Source organism: Silurus aristotelis (genome assembly GCF_946808225.1).
Source record: "Silurus aristotelis genome assembly, chromosome: 16".
NCBI classification, from domain to species: Eukaryota; Metazoa; Chordata; class Actinopteri; order Siluriformes; family Siluridae; genus Silurus; species Silurus aristotelis.
Window position 1 is genome coordinate 18,894,490 of NC_139589.1, and position 24,113 is coordinate 18,918,602.

Genomic DNA, 24,113 nt, shown 5'->3' on the forward strand with positions numbered 1-24,113 from the left:
GTGAGCCCACGGGAAGCGACTATTTATTTTAGCTTATTATTATTATTAATTATTTCAGCCCTACTTTTATCACCCCTTAAATAAGTATATTGTTTTATCTTTTTCATAAAAAAAAAAAAAAAAAATTCAAATAAAGTAACTGTGGAGATGCCGGGGATTGAACCCGGGGCCTCATACATGCAAAGCATGCGCTCTACCACTGAGCTACATCCCCTACATTGATTTAGCTGTAAAAATATATATTATATATACATATACGATGTATATGTAAATCATAAGTAGTTGTAAATAATTTTTTCGCATATCTGTATCTTTTTTCGCGTATCTGTATTTTACTCATGTATTACCGCGTGGGAAGACTTTACTTTCACATTACTACATTTCAAAATCAAATATCTTACTTTTGTTACTAAGCTATATTTAGCGAAATCAGTCACTCCTTTTTATTTATTAGTGAATAAAAAAAAAACTGGTCAAAAACGCAACAGCCACCAATCAGAGTAGAGCGCGCGCTCTGTTTTCAACATATTTTGATTGCCGCTTGGTAGTGACAGACAATTTAGGCGACATCTTTTACTGGTAATTTTCACGGTCGCGTCAATTACTTTTATCATGTGAAGGTCAATGTACCTGGTCGAGACTGAAGAGTGCGCACCCAACACCCGGAGAAGTTCCATCAAACATCAAAGGAGAACTGAATCCAAATTCAAATTATGGATATTTTACGTCTTGTGTTGTCTTACACTGTCTTGTGTTGTCTTACACTGTTTTGTGTTGTCTTTGCACCAGGTTGCACACGTTGTTTAATGTAGCACCAGGGTTCTGGAGGAACGTTGTTTCATTTCACTGTGTAGTGCGTCAGCTATATTTGTTTAAAAAATCTTATGGATAAAATCTTCTTGACTTCTGATTTAAAGGCAAATACTTCTGTTCGTTTACTCAGGTAAAAGTTCCAAGGGAGCACAATTACCGGGGTAATATTTTACCTACCGTATCTCTACTTTTACTCAAGTACATGCTTTGTGTAGTTCATCCAGCACTGTACAAGACCCTATCCAAATTCAAAAGTTGGCTTTGATTGGAACTTGCCTGAGACTCAAGAGCTAAAAGTGAGACAAGGCAGTTTCTAAAACTGTCCTGAAGGTTTGTGTCTAATTATTCAGACATTACCCACAAGCCCTTTAAATGACCTCACTTAAAATGTTAATGCCAGATCACCCATTAAATGCAGCTGTGTCAACAGGCCTTGGCTCAGGTGAAGGCTGAACTTTAGTGGCCCACTCTTACATTCTGCTGACATTATTTTTTATTTCACAGACAAACTTGGACAGGGGGCTGGGGCACTGGTATCTTAAACATTATAGCTGTGCCCAGTACATTAATCACAAGCTCAAGCTGTGTGCAACATAAGATGCATTTTTGTAGCTCATTGAAGTGTGAGAAGAGTGTTCACAAAACTTTTCACTCCAACAGCTCAGAAAACAGATAATAAGACTATATATATTTATAGATAATGGCTCTCACTTTGATTCTGTGGAGTCCCAAAGCCTTAGAAATGACTTCGTAACCTTTTCCAGACTGTCCAGAAAGTCAACCTCTTTGTCATCTTTTATTGAACGTCTTTAGATTGTGGCATAATGTGTTGCTTTTTGAGATCTTTTAGTGTGCTTCACTTTTTCAGACAGTGTCTATTTAAGTAATTTCTTAAATCAACACGTCTGGAAGTAATCAGGCCTGGGTGTGGCATGTAAAATTTAACTCTGCTTTCCAAAAAATGTGGTTGATCACAGGTTGATTCAGCAAGGGGTAGGGATTCTTTTTTCATATAGGGCCAGGTATGTTTGGACAGCTTTTTTCCTATAATAAATGAAATTAGTAGTTAAAAACTACATGTGTATTCACTCAGTTTATCTTTGTGTAATATTAGAATTTGCTTGATAATCTGAATAATTTAAGTATGAAAATATGCAAAAAGAAAGGAGAATTTTTCACAGCTTTGTAAATCTTGTGCCAGATTTTTAGGATTAGAAAAGATGCATTTTTTTCTGTTTTATGCATTTGATTTGAAGTATCTACAAAGAAAGATCAAGTTAATTACTTGTTTTTAAATTTCACCTTTGGTTTGTACTATAGCCCAACCCAAATGATGCCTCCAAAAAACAAAACAAAAAATAATTCCTACCACATTTGCACGCAAATGAAACATGCTAGGAAATGAACAATTTAACTGACACCAAAATCCAGTTAAATATTTTTAGGTGGCTGCTGTCAACTGTAAATAGCAGTTTACAGAGTATATTAAAACATGGGATTCTACAAATACGAGTTGGATAAGCACCTTTGTGCCTTGTCACCCTCTCAATTCATGCTTTTAGGACACTTTGTGCTGTTAGCCTTTGTGGTGTTACACAATCATCACAGATGGACAGCAAAGAAGTTCACAACATTCTTCTGTCCTAGAAAATTGAGGCTCCATCATGGACAGTTAAAAGAGAGGTCACAGACCTATTCAAGCCCAAAATTGGCTTCTATTCTCCAACTGTCTTTTGGCAGTTTATGCTTTGATTATTGTCATCAACTGTTCTTTGTTAGGGGTTTTTCTCTTTAGCTACTTTTGATAGTCTGTCTGATGTACATTTTCTGCCATTTAATTCAAATTATTGGTTAAGTTGGCTATTTCTTTCTAATATAAAGTGCTCTTTCTTTTTGTGCTAAAATTGGAACGGTGCTTGGAAGAATTTACTGATAATTGCAGCTGCAGCGTTTACATTTTCAACGCACAAACCTCTTTTAATCACAGTGTGCACTTGAGCTTACACATGCTACGAGTTCGTAGAAAACCTGATGACCCATGTTCAAATGTTCAGGTCAAATCCTTCAGTGTGTTGTCTGAACACATGCTTCAAAGGAAGACTCACAGAAAATATAACCTTTTGTACAAAAGAGTTACCATTGTCAATATCACAAATATGTATTTAGATTTAAATAGTCACCTAGAAATGATCCAGCATCTTGAATATTACATAGTAAAAATGTTGCACATTTTCTTTGGTGTTGAAGTTTCTAAACTGTAAATCTTTTCATTTCCAGATTTATATTTTCTCCAGATTATCACTGTAGACGTAGTAGATATCTGGTTAGTCTTCATTTGCTGTTATAATAACCTCCACTCTTCTGAGATGTTCCACTAGATTTTGGAGTTTGCTTCTGTAGATTTGTGCTTATTTAGCCACAAGAGCATTAGTACAATTTGGTACTAACAAGGCATGGGGTGCAGTCAGCATTCCAATTCATATAAAAAATGTTCAGTAGGGTTGAGCTCTATAGCAAACAACTTACATTCCAACCCATGTAACTATATCTTACAAAAACTTAATTTGTGCTCAGAGGTATCGTCATGCTGGAAAAGGCTTGGGTCTCCTAGTGAAGGGAATTATGAACATTCTACACAAATGTGTGCCCCCAAGTTTGTAGCCAAATTTTGTGGGAGGAACCACATATTGTTAGAAACGTCACCTGTGATGGACATTAAAAGATCAACAGTTGTCTGCCCAACCAGCACCAGCAAGGTAAGTAGAATCTGCAAAATTTCCCAGCCATAAAGGTTTAACAGTAAATCTAATGCATGCCATCGACATCTGCTGCAATGTTTACTGTTCCCCATGCAAAACCTTCAAGCTGCATTTCTTAATCTTCCACATTTGTCCTCTCTCACTGTCATCTCGCTAACTATCATTGCATGAGAATGAGCTTCAGTTTAATAAGGATTGCATACATAATGGTGGTTCATCAGTAATGGCTCTGGGTTACTGTGAAGGTGGTTTGTGTGTGCCAAGCTGCCACTGTTAAGCCCTTGAGCAAGACCATTAAATCTGATCACAACTTTCTAAGAAGAGGAGGTTTGTGAAGAATGCATAATATATACATGACAAAAAAAGGCTGTTCTAAGATGAATCCTGGACCACACACCAAAGCATTTATCTGTCAGTCAGACTCGAATATAGCATGGATGTCATGTACTTCCTAAATAATCAGAACTAAAGAGTTCATGGAATTGAACAGCACCCAAAAACCTCTTGAAGAACAGGTCGCTTAGTTAAATGGGCGAGTTGGATGCCTTTGCACATTAAAATATGAAATTATACACTTTGAGTTGATGGTCAATTTTCGCACCTGATCATTTAGTTTGAGCCTAAAAGATCCCAATGAAACCATGTTTTTTTCCATCTTGATTAGATAGTAAGAATTTGTCAGAAACATTGCTTCCGTTCATTGATCAGAAGTCTGGTGATTGAAAGTGAGGAAATGTATGGCAGTGCCAGTCCAAGTGAAGGTAGGTTTGGGATCATGAGCATTGCAATGTTTGGAAAATGTAGCTTATAACTTTTACAATATAAAGGTGGTTGCTAAGTGTCTCTCCATTAAATAGAACTGCTTTGGTATTTTTTTTTAAAAGGAAGCCCTGGTCTGTGTAAAGGACAAATAAAGAAAAAGAGAAAAACATTGCCTTGACTTACGCTTAACACCAGCACCCGTCTGTTTTTTTTTTTCTAGAAGTAAAAGTAAACAACAAACACAACATCCATCCATTCATGTCAAAACCCAGAAATATTTATCTATGTCTCTGGCATAGGAAGACAAAATGTACAAAAAATGATATGAATAAATATGAAGCCTAATGCATTTTTTGAGTTGACACAATATTTGCATAAAATAATTGCAGAATGCTCAGAGTGCTCAGCCACCTACTGTATTAAGAAGATAAAAAATACAGACAAACACCTGATGCATAAATAACACTATAATGAAGCAAAAAAAACCAACAACTTGGAACCCCCTGTTAGAATCCAACAGACTGGCACCGAATGATGAGCAAAACAGCAGGACTAGCACTCTGAATACAGTGACCAGTGAATACATCCCAGCAGGATAGTAGCAAACAAAACAGCATCTGACACAGTATACAAATTCATTACTATTATTATAATCATAACTAAAATCTAACAGACTTCATCTGTCATAAAACATCTAGGAAAAATACCCTGAATGCCAAAAAGCCAAATTACATTTACTAAGGACATCACTGAAGGGCACAACAGTGGCAGATTAGCAGTGTGGGGATAAGTGGATCAAATGTTTGGCATTTTTTTCACAGAAAAGTATAAGAGAAATTGTGTTTTAGTTGTTATACAATCCTTTAGCTTTATTTTAGGCATTATCATCTTTTCTTTGTGTGCTATTCCTTTTTTGTAATTAGTGTTTTTTGTGTCTTTTTGTCTGAAAGGATGATTAGGGTTTGTTTGTTACAGCTGTAGTAAAATTTCAGTGTCTATTTCAACGCATTTTGGACAACAATGCTTTATCAGCTGTGCAAAAAAATGCCTCTAACACTATGAGGTGAAGCAAGTACAAGAAATAATTGTTTGATTTGAGTTCCAAAATTTTCAGAATGAAGAAGACTTCGTCATTTCATTGCTCCCACATAGATGGCTTACAATGCACACTGGAATTTCAGTGTGCATCTCTGTTGAATTGTCCCACCACTGGAAATAAGAAATCTATCATTTTAAATCTATTAATGTGTACAAACAGATTGATTAGTTCTCAGCTCCTCCAATGTGCATACGTTTTGTATGTGTTAAATGAAAGACAATATAAAATCCTGCTGCAGTGATCCATGAAAACTGACAAACAATATCGTTTGTCATAAGGGCCAACATGTAGTAATAAATGCAATGAAAAATATTTGTTTTAAATATCTAGTATGTCTGTAATTATAATTCTTTGATGTATTTTCCCACCTGTATGAGTGTCAGAAGGGTCCTGAAGAAGTCAGAGTGCCTTCTATAATGGGCCATAACATTATCTACAATCTTAGGAAACGTATTACTTCCTTATTTTTCTGAGGGAAATCTTCATTCTCACTATAAAATCACTTTAGTCTCAGTAGTTGTAGGTATTTTTAGAGTTGCCAATCTACCTATTAGCCTGATTTTAGAAAGTGCGAGGAAACTAGCGGACAAAAAGGAAGACAAGACACAAAGACATTATTTACAGTGGAAACATTTCAATTGAATGAAGGCCAAAACTAGGCTGAAAGTGAGAAACGAAATGAGCACACTCACACGATGCATGCTGCATTTTAAAGAGTCATGACAAATACAGTATGTACATTTTATACATACATTTATTTTATGAATACATACCAGCATAACATTTCTATATAAAATATGTAGTCCCCATTTGCTGGGCCTTTAGGCAGGCCTAATCTGTACGCTAGAAACAGTGGGATCAGTCAAACAATGGTGGAGAAAGTGTGGTGCAATGTGGGATGAGAGAAATGTTTTGAGGAATGTAAGTGCTGGCCCGTTTTATAGGCAATACTCATTGTTATATATTTGACGCAAGCAGATATATCTGTCTTTGAATATTTGAAATGTGGTCCAGCCAAAGAAAAATATTGAAAAGCTCTTTCTACTCCCGTAATTTTGGAATGTGACCAAATACAGCCCTAATGCAGTGAGATTTTTATTTGTATATCAAACTGCAGTGACATGAACATTGTGGACACCATGCTTTCATTTTTGTTTGAAGCACATTTTAACATAATTACATAAGTAGGATTTTTCTCCTTCTGAAAAGAAGACGAGAGGCATACATAAAGCATGCAACCTCTTCAAAGTTTACATGGAGTGGAGCTTTTGTGCTAGAAGATTATCCCATGCTGTGAATGAAATGAAGACCCATCCACCTAATTTTCTGCTTTGGGCTCTTAATGGACCCCGAGAAGTCCAAATGACTGTGATTTGTGAAGATTGCACCAGGACCAAGGGATAAACTCATCTAAAATCAGAGCAGGTTTGTATGTTTGCCTAGAGTCAAAACCGAACAGGAAGACGTTGCATTTTATCTCTCCTATAACTGGAACCTAATATCCATTCCAAAGTTAGCAATATTGAATTCAAGGTTAAAAACCATTCTATTCCCTTGTGCTTTTTAGATGTGCACTCAGGGCTAGCAGTGCAATGCACCTCATCTTGCATTTTATTGCCTCTTTTACTTTGTACTGCCCTCTCTCTCAACCATATTTTACTATTTATATCCAATTTTTATGATAATTCTTATTGCATTTCATTTTTATTTTAGTCGATTCTATTATATTCTGCCTCTTTCTCACAGGATTAACTCCCTGCTGATTTGTTCATTCACCTCCACCTTGTGTAATTCTCTATCTTTAACTTGCTTTTTTATATGCTCTTTCGCTCTCTAATATACAGCATATAGGAAATAATTAGTTCTTATCAGTTTCTTTTACTGTTTCTCTTTTCATCCTCTGCTGTTTTTGCCTTGGATCAGATTGATATGGGTTTTGAAGAAAGTTCTAGAACGTTGTATACACAAAGTACCTTATAGCAATAATTGGGCATATGAATGGGAAATCTACCTATAAGAGTCATTAACACAAAAAAAACCATTCATAGAGAGCCAGAGACATTTTAAAGCTTATTTAGGAGATTATACGATTCCCAAAAGACAAGACTTTTACATTTCTTTGCCAACACTATCAGTTTGAATAAAATAAAAAAATCCATAGAAATGTTTGTCATCCTTTAAGTTCTAATTTTACATAACTAACAGTTAAACACATATCAATGTCAGGAGGTGGTAGCTGAGTGTTTAAAGCTCTGGGTTGCTGATCTAAAGGTCGAGGTTCAAGCTCTGGTATTAAAAAAGCTGCCTCTCTTGGGCCCCCCAACCCTTAGTGCTCCAGGGGTGCTGTATCATGGCATGGCATGTTCTTATCTCACATTCAGGTTTTCACTTTCCTCAGTCATGGGCTTAGTCATTTATTTTGTGGATTACATTCATGTTTGTTCATCTTGCATGTTTGCACTAAAACGTTCTTTTATTTGCATCTGCCTCTCGAATCTTATGTGACACCAATTTCCACATCACAATAGAGTTAAAGGGTAGCACAAGAGCTACCACTATTTTACCTTTAAAAAATGTTATGCTTTGATAAATGTTTTCTCAAAGATAAAATAGTATCTCTTCTCAAAGTTTAGGAATATAAAGTATAATTTTGAAATGTAAATACAAACCAGAAATAAGTAAAGCAGTTTACTTTGATGAAAAATGCCAAAAGTGTCCCTCAAAATAGATTAATCTCTGTAAAGAACTGAAAAATAAAATAAAATCAACACACCAACAAATACCTACACTATATGGACAAAATATTGTGACACTTGACCTTTCATGCCATATAATTTTTTTATTCCAATTTTATGAATTCAGTGACAATGATAGCAAAATAATAAAGATTCTGTCAACCAATTTTAATAAACAACCTTTTAATTAAAAAACATTTTTGTCGTTTTTTTATTTGATTTAGGCAAACTTGTAACTTGTAATATATTTAGAAAAGTGTTAAGTTTTTAATAAATCTATATTAGTTTTCTTTACCACAGCCAAACCCAACCCTAACCCTGTTTCCCATAAGCAAACATATGATAGATTATGAAATATTTTTTTTAGAATTCTATATTTTTTTTGTATGTATTGTACTTTGTTTCTAAGCTAAAATTAAATTGAATCAGACAAGTGGCTGGGGCTGCAGCACAATGATTGCAGCATGAGCAGAGGTGGCAAAAGTAAACACATCCTTCACTTAAGTAGACGTACAGATACTCATGTTTTGAAAAACTCTGGTAAAAGTTGAAGTACTGTCAAAAAATTTTCTCTGAAGGTAAAGTAAAGAAGTTTTGGCCCTGACATGTACTAAGGTAAAAAGTAGCCATTACTACTACCTGTTTTAGTGTCACTATGGTAACTGGACCTTACATCATTATAATATTTTAATACAAAACAATTTTCTAAATTTATTAAAGTTTAACGAGGTTGCAATTTTGCCATTTCTGAATATCAAGCATTATCGAGCTACAATTCAACTACTAACATTATGTTGGGAGTGTGGATTACAGAGAACTGGATGGAACCACACACAGAAATGCAAAAAGGGAAACATGCATTTCACTTCAGGGTCAAAACTCATTTTGAGCTTTTACACTTACAACATTAAGTGCTGATTTTTAGACAAGGCAGTCACACTACAGAGAATTTGGAAATGTAGGCTAACCAGCCTACAATTAATCTCTTTGGACTAGTGGAGGAAACCAATGAACCCAGAGGAAGTCCCCAAAACGTGGAGTAAACAAACTCTGCACATATACAGAGTGGAGGCAGAATTTAAATGTCCAACTTTGGAACTTAATCTGTATTTTTTAAATCCAATATTTAGATTTTGTACTAAATACACTTTTGCATGAATATAAAACTAAAAACCGGAAAAAGAAAAACAAGATGAAAGTGACTGATAACATAGACAAAAACTACTTTAGGTAAATGGCGAACTGAAATAAAATCTAAGGACATCTGTTATGACAGTAAGGACAACTACCACAAGTTCAAATACCAGGAAATGTCTTTGAGTTAAGCAAGTACATAAATAGTAAATGGCAGAATAAAAGCACACAATAAAATGCAAAGCCGCACAACAACATACTCATTTATGTCATTTGTAAATGACTCAACTCTTTGAGACCTTGGGAGCCGACCGGCCTTTCTAAAGAGCCGTCCTGTTCTTTAGCTGACGATTCATCTGTATTTTGTATACATGATTACCTAACGCAATTAATCATACACCGTGCAACTGTAATTGAAGCACATCAAGTATACCTTGTAAGTATCTGTGCTGCAGAAACAATAGAGAATCGGTTCTAGTGAAAATACAAAGATGTATGTTTGGTGCATGCATGAGTCAGGCTAAACTGAACTGAACTGCTGCTTGTTTAAAAATACGTGGGTGACAGTGTACCAGGAGATAATAAATAAGGATATATTAATTCGACCTTTAATGAAAATTAATTACAGCTACATCCAATATATATGCAGAGATTTTTTACTATAATAATAATTAAACATTTTCATTACATTTATTTGGAGTGCAATTCAATACAGTTCAGTTTTATTTGTATAGCTCTTTAAACAATTTTTACAAAGCATCTTTACAGAGATAAAAAGGTTATGAAGATGAATAAAGGAGTCATTTGAGGGCCATCTCATTGGTTAGCTAAGCAGTTTGGCGCTGATCTACTGAAGATAGCTAGAATTTCTAATTCCAAGTTATGGACCATTCCACGTTATGGTCACACATGTGGTGACTCACAGCAACAGAATGGACAGAGAACATTCACTTTCAGTGAGGGTTTGAATTTTATTTCTTTAAATAACATGATTAATTGTCATTACTGTGTGAGCTCTCTAGTCTTGTGAATATTATAATATTTATACCCACTGTACAGACCAGTAGTGTGAGTTAATTAGCAGGATCGGTTACACATTATATGAATTAATTTAGGGGGAATATTTGCAGCACAGTGTTAGTTAGCACAGCGACATACAGCAACAAAATGTCCAGTGAACATTCACTTTCAGTAAGAGCTGGCAACTTCTAGTGACTATATAAGGACTACATGGTACATTCGCTACATAGAAAAACTGGCATAGTTCGTTGACTGGCATCTTGGAACAGTAACTTTGCTGCATGTATGAGGGCAGCATAAGATATACTTAATAGATTGTTTAAACCATATTTAAATGCTCTGTGATAGTCGCTCCAATGATTCCTAAGCAACACACTGCTGGTCACATTTTTGGCAATGCATATAACTATGTTTAACCTGTTTGTCATATTGTTGTCATAGCACTGTTAATTGTAATTTGTTAGCAATGCACAGATACATTATTTCCAATATTTTTTTAATTAATTAATTACAAAACAAAGCAAAAATGTGTCTTTCTTATGTGGTGACCGTCTTTTGTTTAAAGAAAGTGTCATTGTTTAATGTCAATACCTATATTCCATTTCATATGTAGTATATATAGTCGTGATTTTATTACAACATGGATGCATAATTGTGGAATAGAGCCGTGATAGCCGTAGCTTTATGTTGTTGTTTAGTGTAGCACCAGGGTCCCAGAGGAACGTTGTCTCGTTTTTACTGTGTACTGTGTACCACTGTGTATAGTAGAAATGACAATAAAAGCCTCTTGACTTGATCACTCCTCACGATGGCAGCTCGAACAGCCTCAATATCTATCGATCTATCTATCTATCCTTGTAATTTGATTGACAGTTGAAATTAAAACTTAAAATTTTTTGGATTACAACATGATTAATGAAAGGTACTGTGTGACTTCACACACAAAAAATGACTTCAAACCTAAGAAACAGGAATCGGGACACGGCACCACCATTATGCAACTGCGGTTTCTTGTGTGTATTATAATATTTAAAGTAATGTACAGAACTGCTCTTTAAATGATTTCTTACTTAATAGATGCAGGAAATAATGGCTAAATAACAAGTTAGCAGAAGTAACACAAAATGAATTTATTTTGGTTGAATTTCCAGGGCACAGTTACCATTGAGCGTTTTTTTCTGCCTCAGTCTTAGTGAGCAGGTAAACAGAAGGAAATGCTGCCCCCGCTGGTCAGACAGCAGCAGCGCAGCGTTAATCTGTAGGAAGAACCACAGGGAACCTGACTCTAGACACAGACTGGCGAGAATCCTTAAGGAGGACGTCTAAAACGATTTTTATTACTCGATCGTCTAAAATGTAAGAAAACAAGAAACTTGGCTTTCTGTTTTTCACTCAAGACGAGCTCGAGACATACTACATGAAGGTAAGTCACATGGCTTTGCATGACCCGCAGCATTACCTGTAAAATATTAGCTTTATATCTAACACTAAAAACTGCTCAACTTCCTGACGCATGCGTAGACCTGTCCAGAAGTTAAATTCACCAATTATGAATATTTATCAACCAATAAAAAAATATTAATAAAAACATCACAACACATCCCATGCACTCTATTTCTTCGGTAGATATAAAGTAGTATCCATAATGGGAAGACTGTTTAGCTATAATAAAAATGATGAATTATTATTATTATTTGGTATTATTATTATTATTGTTGTTGTTGATGTTGATGATGATAACAATGATGATCATCTTTATAAATTTTTATTAATTTAGATGGCTAAAATATTCACCAATGTTGATTATTATAGATTTTATCCAGGTTTCTGGGAATTTTATCTAAAGGTTATTCTATTGTGTGAAACATTTTTTAAGCATTTCAATATTTAGTTAAAAGGGTTACAAAAATTGCATGGTCAAAGTGAAGTTTATTGTGAGAATAGCTTAGAAAAGTGAATCTTTTACTCTTGTGCTCCATTAGCTTTCTTGTTTTTTGGCTTATAAATAAATAAATACATAAATAAATAAATAAATACACTGATGGACAGAAGACACAACAGGACAGATCAGGGGGTGGTATCCAAAACCTGTCATCAGTATGATCTATATTTTTGTTGGAAAACAATGTATCATGTTTTAATACAGATACAGGAATAAGATGTTATTGTCTTTCTCTGCATGACTTTATGCAGAAAAATCCTGTATAACACCCAGAATTTGTGGATACCATTTTTATTCTGTAATTCCTCTCTTTGTTGCATTGTTTGATATAAGCAATATAATAAAACAAATATAATTAGGCCGATTATACTTTTTTTTTTTTATTCATTTAGCAGCACATAAAAACTGTGCTCCTGTAAGTGTTGGAAATATGTCCCATATTGTCTCAAACAAACTTATTGCTTCTCCCACATTTTTCCTGTTTGCATTTGTTTACCTGTTCTATATTCATAGACGCTTATATTGTAATTAAGAAAACCCTGGAAGCCATTTATTTTTATCATAGGCAGCAGATGTAATGGGATTAAAAGCTCATGCACATCTGCAAAATTATATTCGGATTGGAATAAGGAGCTGTAAAAGAGAAATAAGTGTGGCATATGCTTGGTTCTAGCTATTTATTGTACCTATGGAAAATAGATGTTTAATATGTAAAAATCCTTCATACTTTAGGTTTTCTACAGTTTTTTCATCTCTAGAACAAATATATAACCAGAGGACAAAAAGCTAATCTTCCATTAATTTCTGTTCTGTTTTGTGTTTTAAGTTTGCAGGCATTATTCAGTTTCACATCATCAACAATACAAGTCCGGAGCTGTCAGATCTCCATTCATTATGTTTACATTTGGACTTGGACCAAAACCCTGAGACTTTGAGATCATAAAAATGAACCTTACCTCAGATTTGTTGGACATGATGCTGAAGGCATCAAACCTCTCTCGTTGGCAGTTCATCCAACACTTCTCTATACCACCTCTGGTGTCTGTGCCCAGGCTTCCAGCTGCCCTGGTACCTGTATTCGGGCTGCTCTATGTGCTTATTTTCCTGCTTGCTGTGGTTGGAAACGGGGCTGTGCTGGCCCTCATGTGCCGCAAGAAAGCGCTTCAGTCCCCAAGCACTTTCTTCATCTGCTCGCTGGCACTTAGTGACCTTCTCATTGGGATTGTGTGTGTGCCTGCTTCCCTGCTGCAGCACTTCTTTAACAACTGGCTGGCAGGTACGCTTTCAACACATTTGGCCTTGTGCCATCAGTATTTATATAATCTCAATATTCAGCAACATTTTCGGTGAATGAGGATTAAATCCTGAGTTGCTCCAACTTCAGTTTGCATTTGGCTCATTTGTGTTATTTAAATGGTTATAAAGTTGGCTTCTTCTTTAGTGATTAAATTGTTAATAAATTTTCTAATCGAGATTTTATGTTTTAATATACAGTGATTTCTAGCTGGACAGGTTTAATGTAGTTTATTTGCATGCACATTTGTTTAAATTAAAAGCACATCGTTTTTGATGCATTACCATAAATTATTCAGTAGCCTAGGACTCAATATTCAGTAACTGTACTCACACAAATGATAAAAAATAACCAAAGGTTACCAAAGATTCCAGATCAATATTTGTTCATCAAAGCACATAAAAACACACTATTTATAAGCATTCAGACATAATCAGACACCCTCATATGCAAACCCTTGACTCTGCAGGTGACTTTCTATGTAAGCTGGTCCCTTTCCTTCAAGTGACTGCTATAGCAACCAGCATTCTGACCATGACTTGTATCGCTGTGGAGCGTTTCCAGGGGATCTTGTACCCTCTTCATGTCCGCAACAGCTACATCCTTCACAGCTCCATCATGATGGTCGGTGAGTGATAAAACATACCTGTGTTCCAATATGGTAGTTTTCATGCAAAAACTTTCTCAGTGTGTTGGAGTTTGCATTGGTCCAGATATAACTACACTATACAAAATATTTGTCCATATATTGTAATACTCAATACTTCTAAGTTAAAATTTTGTAGCTATTAAATGAAACCTAAATAATGTTAATTCCTTCGATTTAAAATTTTGCATTTGCCTTCCAGTGGCTGTGTGGTTGGTCGCACTGGCAATTGCAGCTCCGATGTGGTTTGTCCAGAAGGTAGAGGTATGTGTCCGATTTTTGGCATTATCCATCCGTTTTCTGCTTGATTTCCAGTTAAAACATAATTAAATGTTACCTTTGATTTGTTGATGACCATTGTTCTAGTCGATTGAGCCATTAGCTCTAAGAATTTTGTCATGTAATTTATTTGAGCAATATGTGGATCACCAGGATCGATAAAAGGGGAGATGCATTGTGCATTTCCTTTTAGGAAGAAATAGGAGTACTTTGCTTTCAAGATTTTCACATTATATACAGTATGCAGTCACACTGTCTAAATCTTTGTTCTACAGTTATTTTTTTTCTCCATCAGGTGCAATCAACTAAATAGAACCTTTTGGCTTTATTCACTGTGAAGTGGTTTAACCAAGTACATTTTCAAGAGGAAAAAAACCTGAATAAATCATGATTAATTGCTACTTGTTAATAAATTGCAAACACCTAATGCTGTATTTAAGCTAAGAGCGAGTGTTTTTCTTTTTAAAGCAAGTAGTTAAAACTCTTAATTATAATATAAAATGGCCCTTAATTATAATATAAAATGGCCCATTATATAATTTTTTAAAATATAATATAAATATAAAAACATAAGCCTGTGGTCTTGCTGATGGAGTCAATTTTAAAATATGCAAAATAGAAAACATTTTCTACACTCACCATCTGACACCGCTCATGCCTTGTAGTTTGGTGACTGGCTAGGGAACATTCAGGGTTTATACTGGTGCAGACAGAGACGTGACTACTATAATACTACATAGCACCAATTTTACAGCACTTCAGTATAAGTTTGCATCAGTCTTTTATAGACCAGGCCAAAACTGATGCATTTTCTATAAAATATTTAAAATTCAAATGTTAGCAAAGTAAAAGAGAGCTAACCTGAAACATCTACCGACTTCTTAACCCTACAGGTAAAATACGACTTCCTGTTTGAGGTTCAGCACACCAGTTGTCTGGAGGTCTGGCCAAGTCTGCAATGGAGGAGAAGTTACACCGTATGCCTATCAGTGATGGTGTTTTTGGTCCCAATGGTAACAATGGCAATCCTGTATGGGAAGATCATGGGGGAATTGTGGGGCAAACACCGCATTCACGAGGCTGTGTTTCAAACGCTGCCAGGCTCGGAGATCAACAAGATCACCAGGTCAGTATATAATCGTTTAAAACACTAATGCTGGAAATGCAAGAACCAAAAGTCAGTGTTATAAAGAATATGTCACACAGAAACAACAGTGACATTTTTTTATAGAAGGGGTCTGGATGAAAATCATAAATGTGAACCAAAAGAAGTTTGTTCATGTGTAGGACAAAATGTTCGACACCAACTAGGCTTAAGATATGAAATTCCAGTTTTTCACAATTATGGCACCTACTCGACTAGTTGACATCAGAATAATTTGTAGAACAAATGATCAGAGGCACATGTATTTTAGCTATAATTTAGTGTACCTGATTTTGGATCAATGAAGTCTGAACTTTCCAGAAACTAATAATAATGGCTTTCATTAGCTTCTAAGTGTCTATGATACATAAGAGTTGATTTTGAGAATCCCTGTAGCAGTAGAATGGTTTACCTATTTTTATTTTTATATTTGCTCCTAATTCTATTAGAAACATCCTTAAAATAAATACATTTCACCTTAGAATGAATACTTTTAACATCTAGGCCTTCAGTAGTGTCCTACCTGAATCAGCCCACCTTTTAATACAATTATTATGATGCTATGGCTATAGAATCTTTTAATATAATACAGAAACACAGTATAACAGATCACTGCATCATAGACAGGTCTCTCAAGCCATAAGAATGAATGCCATTACTAAAGCAAGAAACCCAATGAGCACAACGCAAGTATCCTTCCACTACAGCCCGTGTACATCATCTCTAGCAGAAGCATACATTTTCACCTTATATTAAAAAAAGGTAAAATGCATTTTCCATGTGTTTTTTTTGTGCAAAATCTAAAAGAAATAAGTTTTTGACTGTTTTGGCTGACCTTTCCTCACAATGTCCAACCTTTCTTGAGTTTCATCTTTAAATTGAGAAAACAATAAAATTTTTCTGCAGTGTGGCATTCTGCAGTTCCCCCATTTCTGTTCCTACCATAGCTATTCAAATTCTGCCAGACTGCTAGGCTGCTGCACATCTGTTGACCCTTTTTAAAGATGACGAAATGACTCATCATTAAGCAAATTTCCAGACAGTTTGTTTGTTGGAATCAAGGAGTCCAAAACGGTGAATAAGGGTCTATTTGTGCTTCATGCTTATTGTTACCAGGGAGTGTTGCTACCTCATAGATCGATTGTGGGCTTGGGCCACTGAACGATCTTAACATGGGTTTGCTTTGGTTTCGACTGGTTCTCCTCCCATTGTCCAAAAAACATAGCAGTAGTTGGATTGGCTATGAGATTATCAAAGTTGTTGTTTCCAGGAGGAAGAGGAAGGCAGTGAAAATGATGGCCACAGTGGTGCTTCTGTTTGGTGTTTGCTGGGCTCCATTTCATCTCGTATCATTGCTGCTGGACTATGGTAACACACACACACACACACACACACACACACACACACACACACACACACACACACACACACACACAGAGCTAATGTCTTGTGACTGGCACTCCTCTGGATCTCTAAGGTGTTGAGGGATCTCACAATGGGGTATGGCTTTGTCCAAATATGCTTCAAATGCTTTCCACTATACGCCTGACAACAACTGGCTGATAAACTTGATGCTCACATTTTTCCATCACCTCAATAGGGATTGTGATCCGGCACCTTAGAGTCAGCCTTAGTTGAAGAAAAAAAAGAATGCCCCTATGTCCATTTTTATCATATGATAATGTTTCTGATAAAACATAAGAGATTATGCTGTACATTGTTTTTATAGAAATTCATTTGACTAGTGAGTAAAAATTGTGCAGTGGACTTCGAGAAATATACCAGTCATTTTCAGGCATTTGGCAGTTTTACAATAATCTCATTTCATACGACTGAGCAGTGAAGGGTTAAGAGCCTTGTATAGAGGCCCAACAGTGGCAGGTTGGTGATGTTGGGACGTGAACTTAGAACCTTCTGATCCAAAGTCCCACAACACAACTGAGCTTCCACAAGTCTAGAAATTTCCATCCAGCAGTCTTTAAGATCAGCTCCAAGTCCTAAAGTGCATTCTCTTAATAACACTTCTCCTTGCAAATTCAAAATATCCCACCATGAAATAACCAGACCAAATTTCCTTTAGTTCATTGCCCTTCTTTTCATTCATTTTTCAGCTCTCTTTGCCACCCACAAATCTACCCACATGTGAACATATTTTCCACTTCCCCATTTTATGTTTATTCTTCTATGATTAAAAGTACACACACACATACGCACACAATCACTCTTTTTATCTCTTCTACACACCTGCTATTCATTTTTATTCTTATTAAGGCCATTTATTAATTTTAAAAAATGCATACTTTAAGTACATAAAAGCTGATCCACCTGATACTATCAGCCAATATCCTGTACAGTGCTGTTATTTTAGACCATCAAAATAAAGTTCAATGTAGTTGTATAAAAAAAAAAAAAGATTTTTTTTTTTTGTTTGTTTCAGCTGTCCTTCCTGCAAAAAAATGAACAAAACAATCTGTTATTTATAGAATAGAATATGAGAATTTGATGATGATTTTAAGTTTGATGCATACAGTACATAGGTAAGTCCGTAATTGATGCTAATAGTCAGGGCAAAAAATACACATAATAATTCATAGTTTTTAACTTAAACAAGTATATAAAAGTACATTATAATATATTATGTAAAGAAAAAAAGAATACTGTAGTTTTCTTAAAGTGTTTATAATGGAAGCCCTGACATGAAAGGTCATTATTCGGACTTATTCGTAAGTCATAATTTTGATTTAATATAATTTATGGACAAAAGTATTGGGAATTTTACAGCCGTATGTGATTCCTCCCCAAACTGTTACCACAAAGCTGAAGGCATACAATTATATAGGATGTCTTTGGATGCAGAGAATAATTTTTTTCCTTCACTTGAACTAGAAGACCCAAACCTGTTCCAGCATGATAATGCTCCTACGCACAAAGCCAGCTTCCATGAAGATATGGTTTACATAGCTTGGTGTAAAAGATCTTGTCTGGCCTGCTGTAAAGTTCTGACCTCAACCCTACTGAACACCTTTGGGATAAATTGGAAGCCCAGGTCTCCTCACACCTTTATGGCTGAATGATCACAAATCTCCACAATCACTCTCCAAAATCTAGTGAAACATCTTCCCAGAAGACTGGAGGTTATTCTAACAGCAAATAGGGACTAAATGTGGAATTGAAAATTCAATAGCACATATTAATCTTATGGTCATGTGTCCACAAACTTTTATCCCTATAGTGCATGTTGTTATGACTTACTAAGTTATTATTTTGATTAAGTATATTGTTGTTTTGACCTGGTAAGTTTATATTATGACTGATTATCTCACTATTGTGACTCACCAAGTAATTATTTTTGACTTACTAAGTCGTTGTTTTGACTAAGTAAGTACGTAATTGTTATATAAGTTGTTAATTCTTGTAGTCTATTCTTGAAAAAGTCAAAAATCTATTAATAGCTGTTTAGAAGGGTAAATGAAAGCATGCCATCAATGTCAGTGAGCAGCATGGAACCTACAATGGCAGGGGATCACTTTGTTCTCCCAGAAGGTTAAGGCTTATCTATAGAGAGATTGTTTATTGATTATCAGTGAAAGAGATAATGGCCCCAAATGTATTTACAAATCAACAAAGTAGTCAAATAAAGGAACATAAATTCAGGGTACTGTTATAACCACTGTAGAATAACTAATGCTATTTGTAATGCATTTACTGGACATTTTTAGGTACTTTGTGTAGTCCATTTTATATGTTTGAAAGTTATAACTTTGTTCAGCTCTCTTTACATTTGGGACTTTCTCATCATGTTTATGGACATGACCTTTTCTCACTTTTGTAACAGTTTCTTCTCAAATAAAATAAAAGCGATCCCTGAAATAAAAGCAGAATAGAAAAGGTATCTGATCATATAGTAAAATTAAGTTTACTGCTTAAAGGTTGAGTGCAAATTAAAAATAATTTGGATAGAGAGCAAACGAAAAGGTTAGATGTTTGTCAGCAGAGCTGGGCTGAATGGAGTAACACAGTCTAACCTTTCCATTCTTTAAAAGAAAAAAAAAGATATATATATTATAATATATGATAAGGTTTCATTTTCACTTTTATAAGATGTTGAGGTTTTCGTTCGGAGTGACGAGGATGGACAGGATTAGAAATGAGTTTATCAGAGGGACAGCGCATGTAGGACGTTTTGGAGACAAGGTGAGGGAGGCGAGATTGAGATGGTTTGGACATGTGCAGAGGAGGGACATGGGGTATATCGGTAGGAGAATGCTAAGGATGGAGCCACCAGGAAGGAGGAAAAGAGGAAGACCATGGAGGAGGTTTATGGATGTGGTGAGGGAAGACATGCAGGTAGTTGGGTTGAAAGAGGTAGATTTAGAGGACAGGGGTGGTATGGAGACAGATGATCCACTGTGGCGACCCCTAATGGAAAAAGAAGAAGAAGATTTAAATCAGTGTTCACTGAAGCAAATTAAAAACAGAACTGTACGTTTCTCAGGCAGACAAAAATCACACAACAGGAGTGCAGCAGGACAAACCTGAATAAAGCACAAATGCATTTGATTGTCTTTCTTTAAAAATGTCCTTAAAAAAATTATATTTATTATAAATAAATATTTGGAATGTAAAGATAATGTGGTACAAATAGATACATATATAGACATGAATTGGAGATGCAATTGTTTGTTGTTGCCATATGTAACAGCTTTTGGTGGTTTAACTAGTATGTTTATATATATGAACTACATCCAATGGAATGTGTTAGCTAAAAAACTTCAACCTAAGTGATGTAGCTGAGGTAAAAGTTGTAGTACATTTACATTACATTGATGGCATTTGTTATACGCCCTCATCCAGAGCGACTTTCAATTGATCTTATTTATACAACTAAGCAGCTATGGGGTTAAGGGCCTTGATCAAGGGCCCAGGAGTAGCAGCTTGGTGGGGCTGGGATTTAAACTCACAACCTTCGGATTAAAAGTCATAATGGGTTAAAAAGTCTAATCTTTTGTTTTACAGTCTGCAACATAAAAACTTGTATAATGTGTTATGTCGTATAATTATTATGTGGATCTACTTTCATATATGATGACAGACAGAGATGTTAAATGAGAGAAATGAATTGAACAATACATAGTAGCATAATATAACAATCTCTTTGTCCTTATTGAAAAGTAAGATGGATTCATGTCATTTTATATATTCAACAATATTTTGAATGATACATTATTTGTTTTCTCTTCAATATTGAACCTTGCAGAAAAGCTGAACCTGAACCTGGACTCAGAGTTACTACTGCTAAGCTTGGTGCAGATCCTAGGCTTCAGCAACTCTGTGTGTAACCCAGTGGTCTACGCTGCCCTCAACACCAACTTCAAAAAGGATTTGCTGGCCCTACTCACGCAGAGGTGGTCACTCTGCTTACGGAGAAGGAAGCCCAGAGTCGGCATCTCCATCACGGAACCGAGGACCACAGCAGAAAGGACAGAAAGAAGAGTAAGAGTCCAGCCATGGAGCAAAGTGGCTTGGGAGATGGACAATGGTGTGGCACCAGTGACCAATGGGGCAAGGTCTGAATACTTCAACCCCATGAACCTTCTTGGTGCCATTTGGCCCAGTAACAACTCAAGCACTGTCATTCTTAACGTCACTGACCCCCCGCACATCGATGCTACATACAGATCGGATCAGAAGACAGCAGGAATTCCAATTGGATAAATGTCTAGAGGAGATTTTCAGGGAGAAAATTTCTGAAAATCTGAGATCCTACAGTCTGACACTCAAACCAAATATACAGAAGGATACTTTGTGTACCCTTCATTGTATTTTACTTACCACTGAATTGAAATGATTTACAGTCTTGGATTAGATATAATGTCACCATATTTGATGTGTTCATGGCATATGGGGGTCTATGCTTTAATAATTCCACTTGGTCAGGAAAGACAATGATCAAGCCACAATGTTACTGTGGTACTTGGTAAATGAGGCAACTCTTGTCTAGATTTCCTCCAGTGAGAAAGAAATGCCTGTGAAAATCCATATACCTGGTAATCTATCTGTCTATTTTGGGAATCTATTGAATTATTCCCATGCATATGATGAGCCAATTTATGGCTTGACAGATCCAAATATTCTGCTCACACTCTGACATTCTGAATGAAATCATCATAGCAACCAGTTCATGAAATTCAAACAGAGCGAGCAACATTTGACCCTGATTCCATATGCAACAAGAAAGAACATGCTGTTCACTTCAAATCAGTGCAAATGTAAGGAATCAATGCACGGATAAACACCTCTTGTGGTACTAATGCATTTCTCTTCCGCAGCAGCTCTATCCGTAGCATGGTTGCGACGGACCCGGACCCTATTCCAGGAAAGAAAAGAAGGACGAGGCAGTAATACAAAATAGATGGGAAGCCAGTTCATCACAGAGTACCATGGATACCATTCAGACTAGCCAATAACACAGAGGATGGTAGGAGGAAACTGAGAAACCTGTAGCAGATCAATAAGGACATGGGAAGAACATGGGCATTCTACTTGGACCTCAAACCACACTCAGGATTAATGTACATTCTGAGAATTTCAGTGTAAAAATGTTCTTATAGAACTTCATTGAGACTGTTTATTGTCCTTCAAATGTCAAAGTCTTCTGTTATGTGTATGAAAACTGTTTTTCCTCTGTGTGTTGTTTTTATGGTAAACAAGAAGCTGTCCTTTTGTGTGAAGTCACTGTCGAAACCAAACAATAAATTGGATTTGGAACATAATAGACTATTCCGTCTGCCACAATAATCTCCGAATAAATAATTTACGATACAAAGCCTGAAGAAAATCAAGCGTCCTCAATCACTCTTGCAGGAACTGTTCAAAGAGGTTTTGTTCGATCAGACATTAGCAGTGTTTGGACAGTCATTAAATGAAATGCCAAGGAGAATAAATTAGGCCTTGTGAAGGCCAGACAGAAAACTACTCTATGTACAGACTACTGATATATGACATTATTTAAAAAAAAATAATAAACAAAATAAAAAGAATCTATTCATGAGCCCACTGGATGTATTTGGAAATGCTCCAATTATCCTTCATGGTACATTACACAGGGCTTTATTACAGCTTTAACTATTGATAAACTTTAAATAAATAAATATTTATTTAATATTTATTTAAAAAAAAAAAATCTTTTAAAACCCCGTTCCATAATACGTTGGGATGCTGTGTAATGAAAATATTCGCAAATATTTCCTATCATTCCAATCATATTTTTTTGAAATTGAAAAAAAAAACATTAAGCATTAACCTAAAAAAATACATTATATAGACAAACAAATTGGGACACCAGACTATGGATGCAGTAAAATTACATTTTGCCTTCACTTGAATTAGGAGACCAGCATGACAAAGCCTCTTTGCACAAAGTGATCTCTCTGAAGATATAAAGGTATAATCTTATCTTATATGGTGTACATGGGTTAAAATGAAAGATTTTAACCTGTTGGTTCCCTGGTGGTCTAGTGGTTAGGATGTGGCGCTCTCACCGCTGCGGCCCAGGTTCGATCCCCGGTCAGGGAACCAACCCCAGCCATTAGGGTTGCACAAGCCTTAGTGCCGGTCCCAAGCCCGGGTAAATGGGGAGGGTTGCGTTAGGAAGGGCATCCAGTGTAAAAACATGCGGATGGTCCGCTGTGGCTGAAAGAAAGTTTTTTTTTGTATAGCTCTGACCTCAACCCTACTGAACACCTTTGGAATGAAGTGGAACGTTGGGGGAAAAAAAAATCAAAACAATGGGTGGAAAATTAGTTTACTGGTTAAGTTAACAGGCAATAATTATGTCCTGATATATACAACAATAAAATTGTATACATTGTTCTGTGGTTCAAAAGTTTGTGGAGACCCAACCATAAGATTTTTTCAACCCAAAAAATTGTGCACACTGTAAAATGGAAATAGAAACTGATCGGCAAATCTTATAAAACAATATTTTATTCACAATAGAAAATAGAAAACATATTAAATGTTTAAACTGAGGAAATGTACCATTTTAAGGAAAAAAAAATAAGGTCATTTTAAATTTGATGGCTGCGCCATGTCTCGAAACAGTTGGGACTGTGCAACAAAAGTCTGGAAAGTCTAGGTGTTATTAACATTAAACAGTTTGGAGAAACATTTTGCACACTTTTTAGGTTCATTAACATGTCAGTAAGATGGCTGGGTATAAAAAGTGTATCTTAGAGAATATCTCTGAAGTAAAGCTGGGCAGAGCTTCACCATTGATTACAAATTATGGAACAACTTTAGAATAAGGTTCCTCAATATACAATTTCAAAAAAGTTGAATATATCATTATTTACAAAACATGATATCGTCAAAAGTGTTAAAGAATCTGGAGAAATCTCTGTGCACAAGGGACAAGGGCAAAAAAATCAATATTGGATGCCTGTGATCTTCGGGCCCTCGGGCGACACTGCATTAAAAACAGCCAT

At 35.7% G+C, this 24,113-nt stretch overlaps 1 protein-coding gene across 5 annotated transcripts; it reads left to right on the forward strand.

Moving 5' to 3' along the window:
• The first annotated feature begins 1,790 nt into the window (after positions 1–1,790).
• LOC310738660 (pyroglutamylated RF-amide peptide receptor) lies at positions 1,791–22,425 on the forward strand. Of its 5 annotated transcripts, none has more exons than XM_083563815.1 (8): positions 11,539–11,745; positions 13,098–13,540; positions 14,028–14,186; positions 14,407–14,468; positions 15,377–15,609; positions 16,898–16,995; positions 20,885–21,194; positions 21,957–22,425. In XM_083563815.1, exons 2-8 carry the CDS (start codon positions 13,210–13,212, stop codon positions 22,027–22,029), a joined length of 1,266 nt encoding a protein of 421 aa, XP_083419941.1. In that variant the 5' UTR covers positions 11,539–11,745; positions 13,098–13,209; the 3' UTR covers positions 22,030–22,425. The 5 variants fall into 5 exon arrangements, with proteins under 5 accessions (XP_083419940.1, XP_083419941.1, XP_083419942.1 ...); XM_083563816.1 differs by having other exon boundaries at positions 20,885–21,120; XM_083563814.1 differs by lacking the exon at positions 11,539–11,745 and adding an exon at positions 1,791–1,835 and having other exon boundaries at positions 13,091–13,540; positions 20,885–22,425.
• Positions 22,426–24,113: the final 1,688 nt, after the last annotated feature.

What these genes read in the sequence shown, in the direction of transcription:
- LOC310738660 (XM_083563814.1), top strand. Translation starts at nt 13,210, where the DNA reads ATGAACCTTACCTCAGATTTGTTGGACATGATGCTGAAGGCATCAAAC. An exon ending in CTTTAACAACTGGCTGGCAG is followed by an intron (nt 13,541 to 14,027) that starts GTACGCTTTCAA and finishes TTGACTCTGCAG; the next exon opens with GTGACTTTCTATGTAAGCTG. An exon ending in ATCATTGCTGCTGGACTATG is followed by an intron (nt 16,996 to 20,884) that starts GTAACACACACA and finishes TGAACCTTGCAG; the next exon opens with AAAAGCTGAACCTGAACCTG.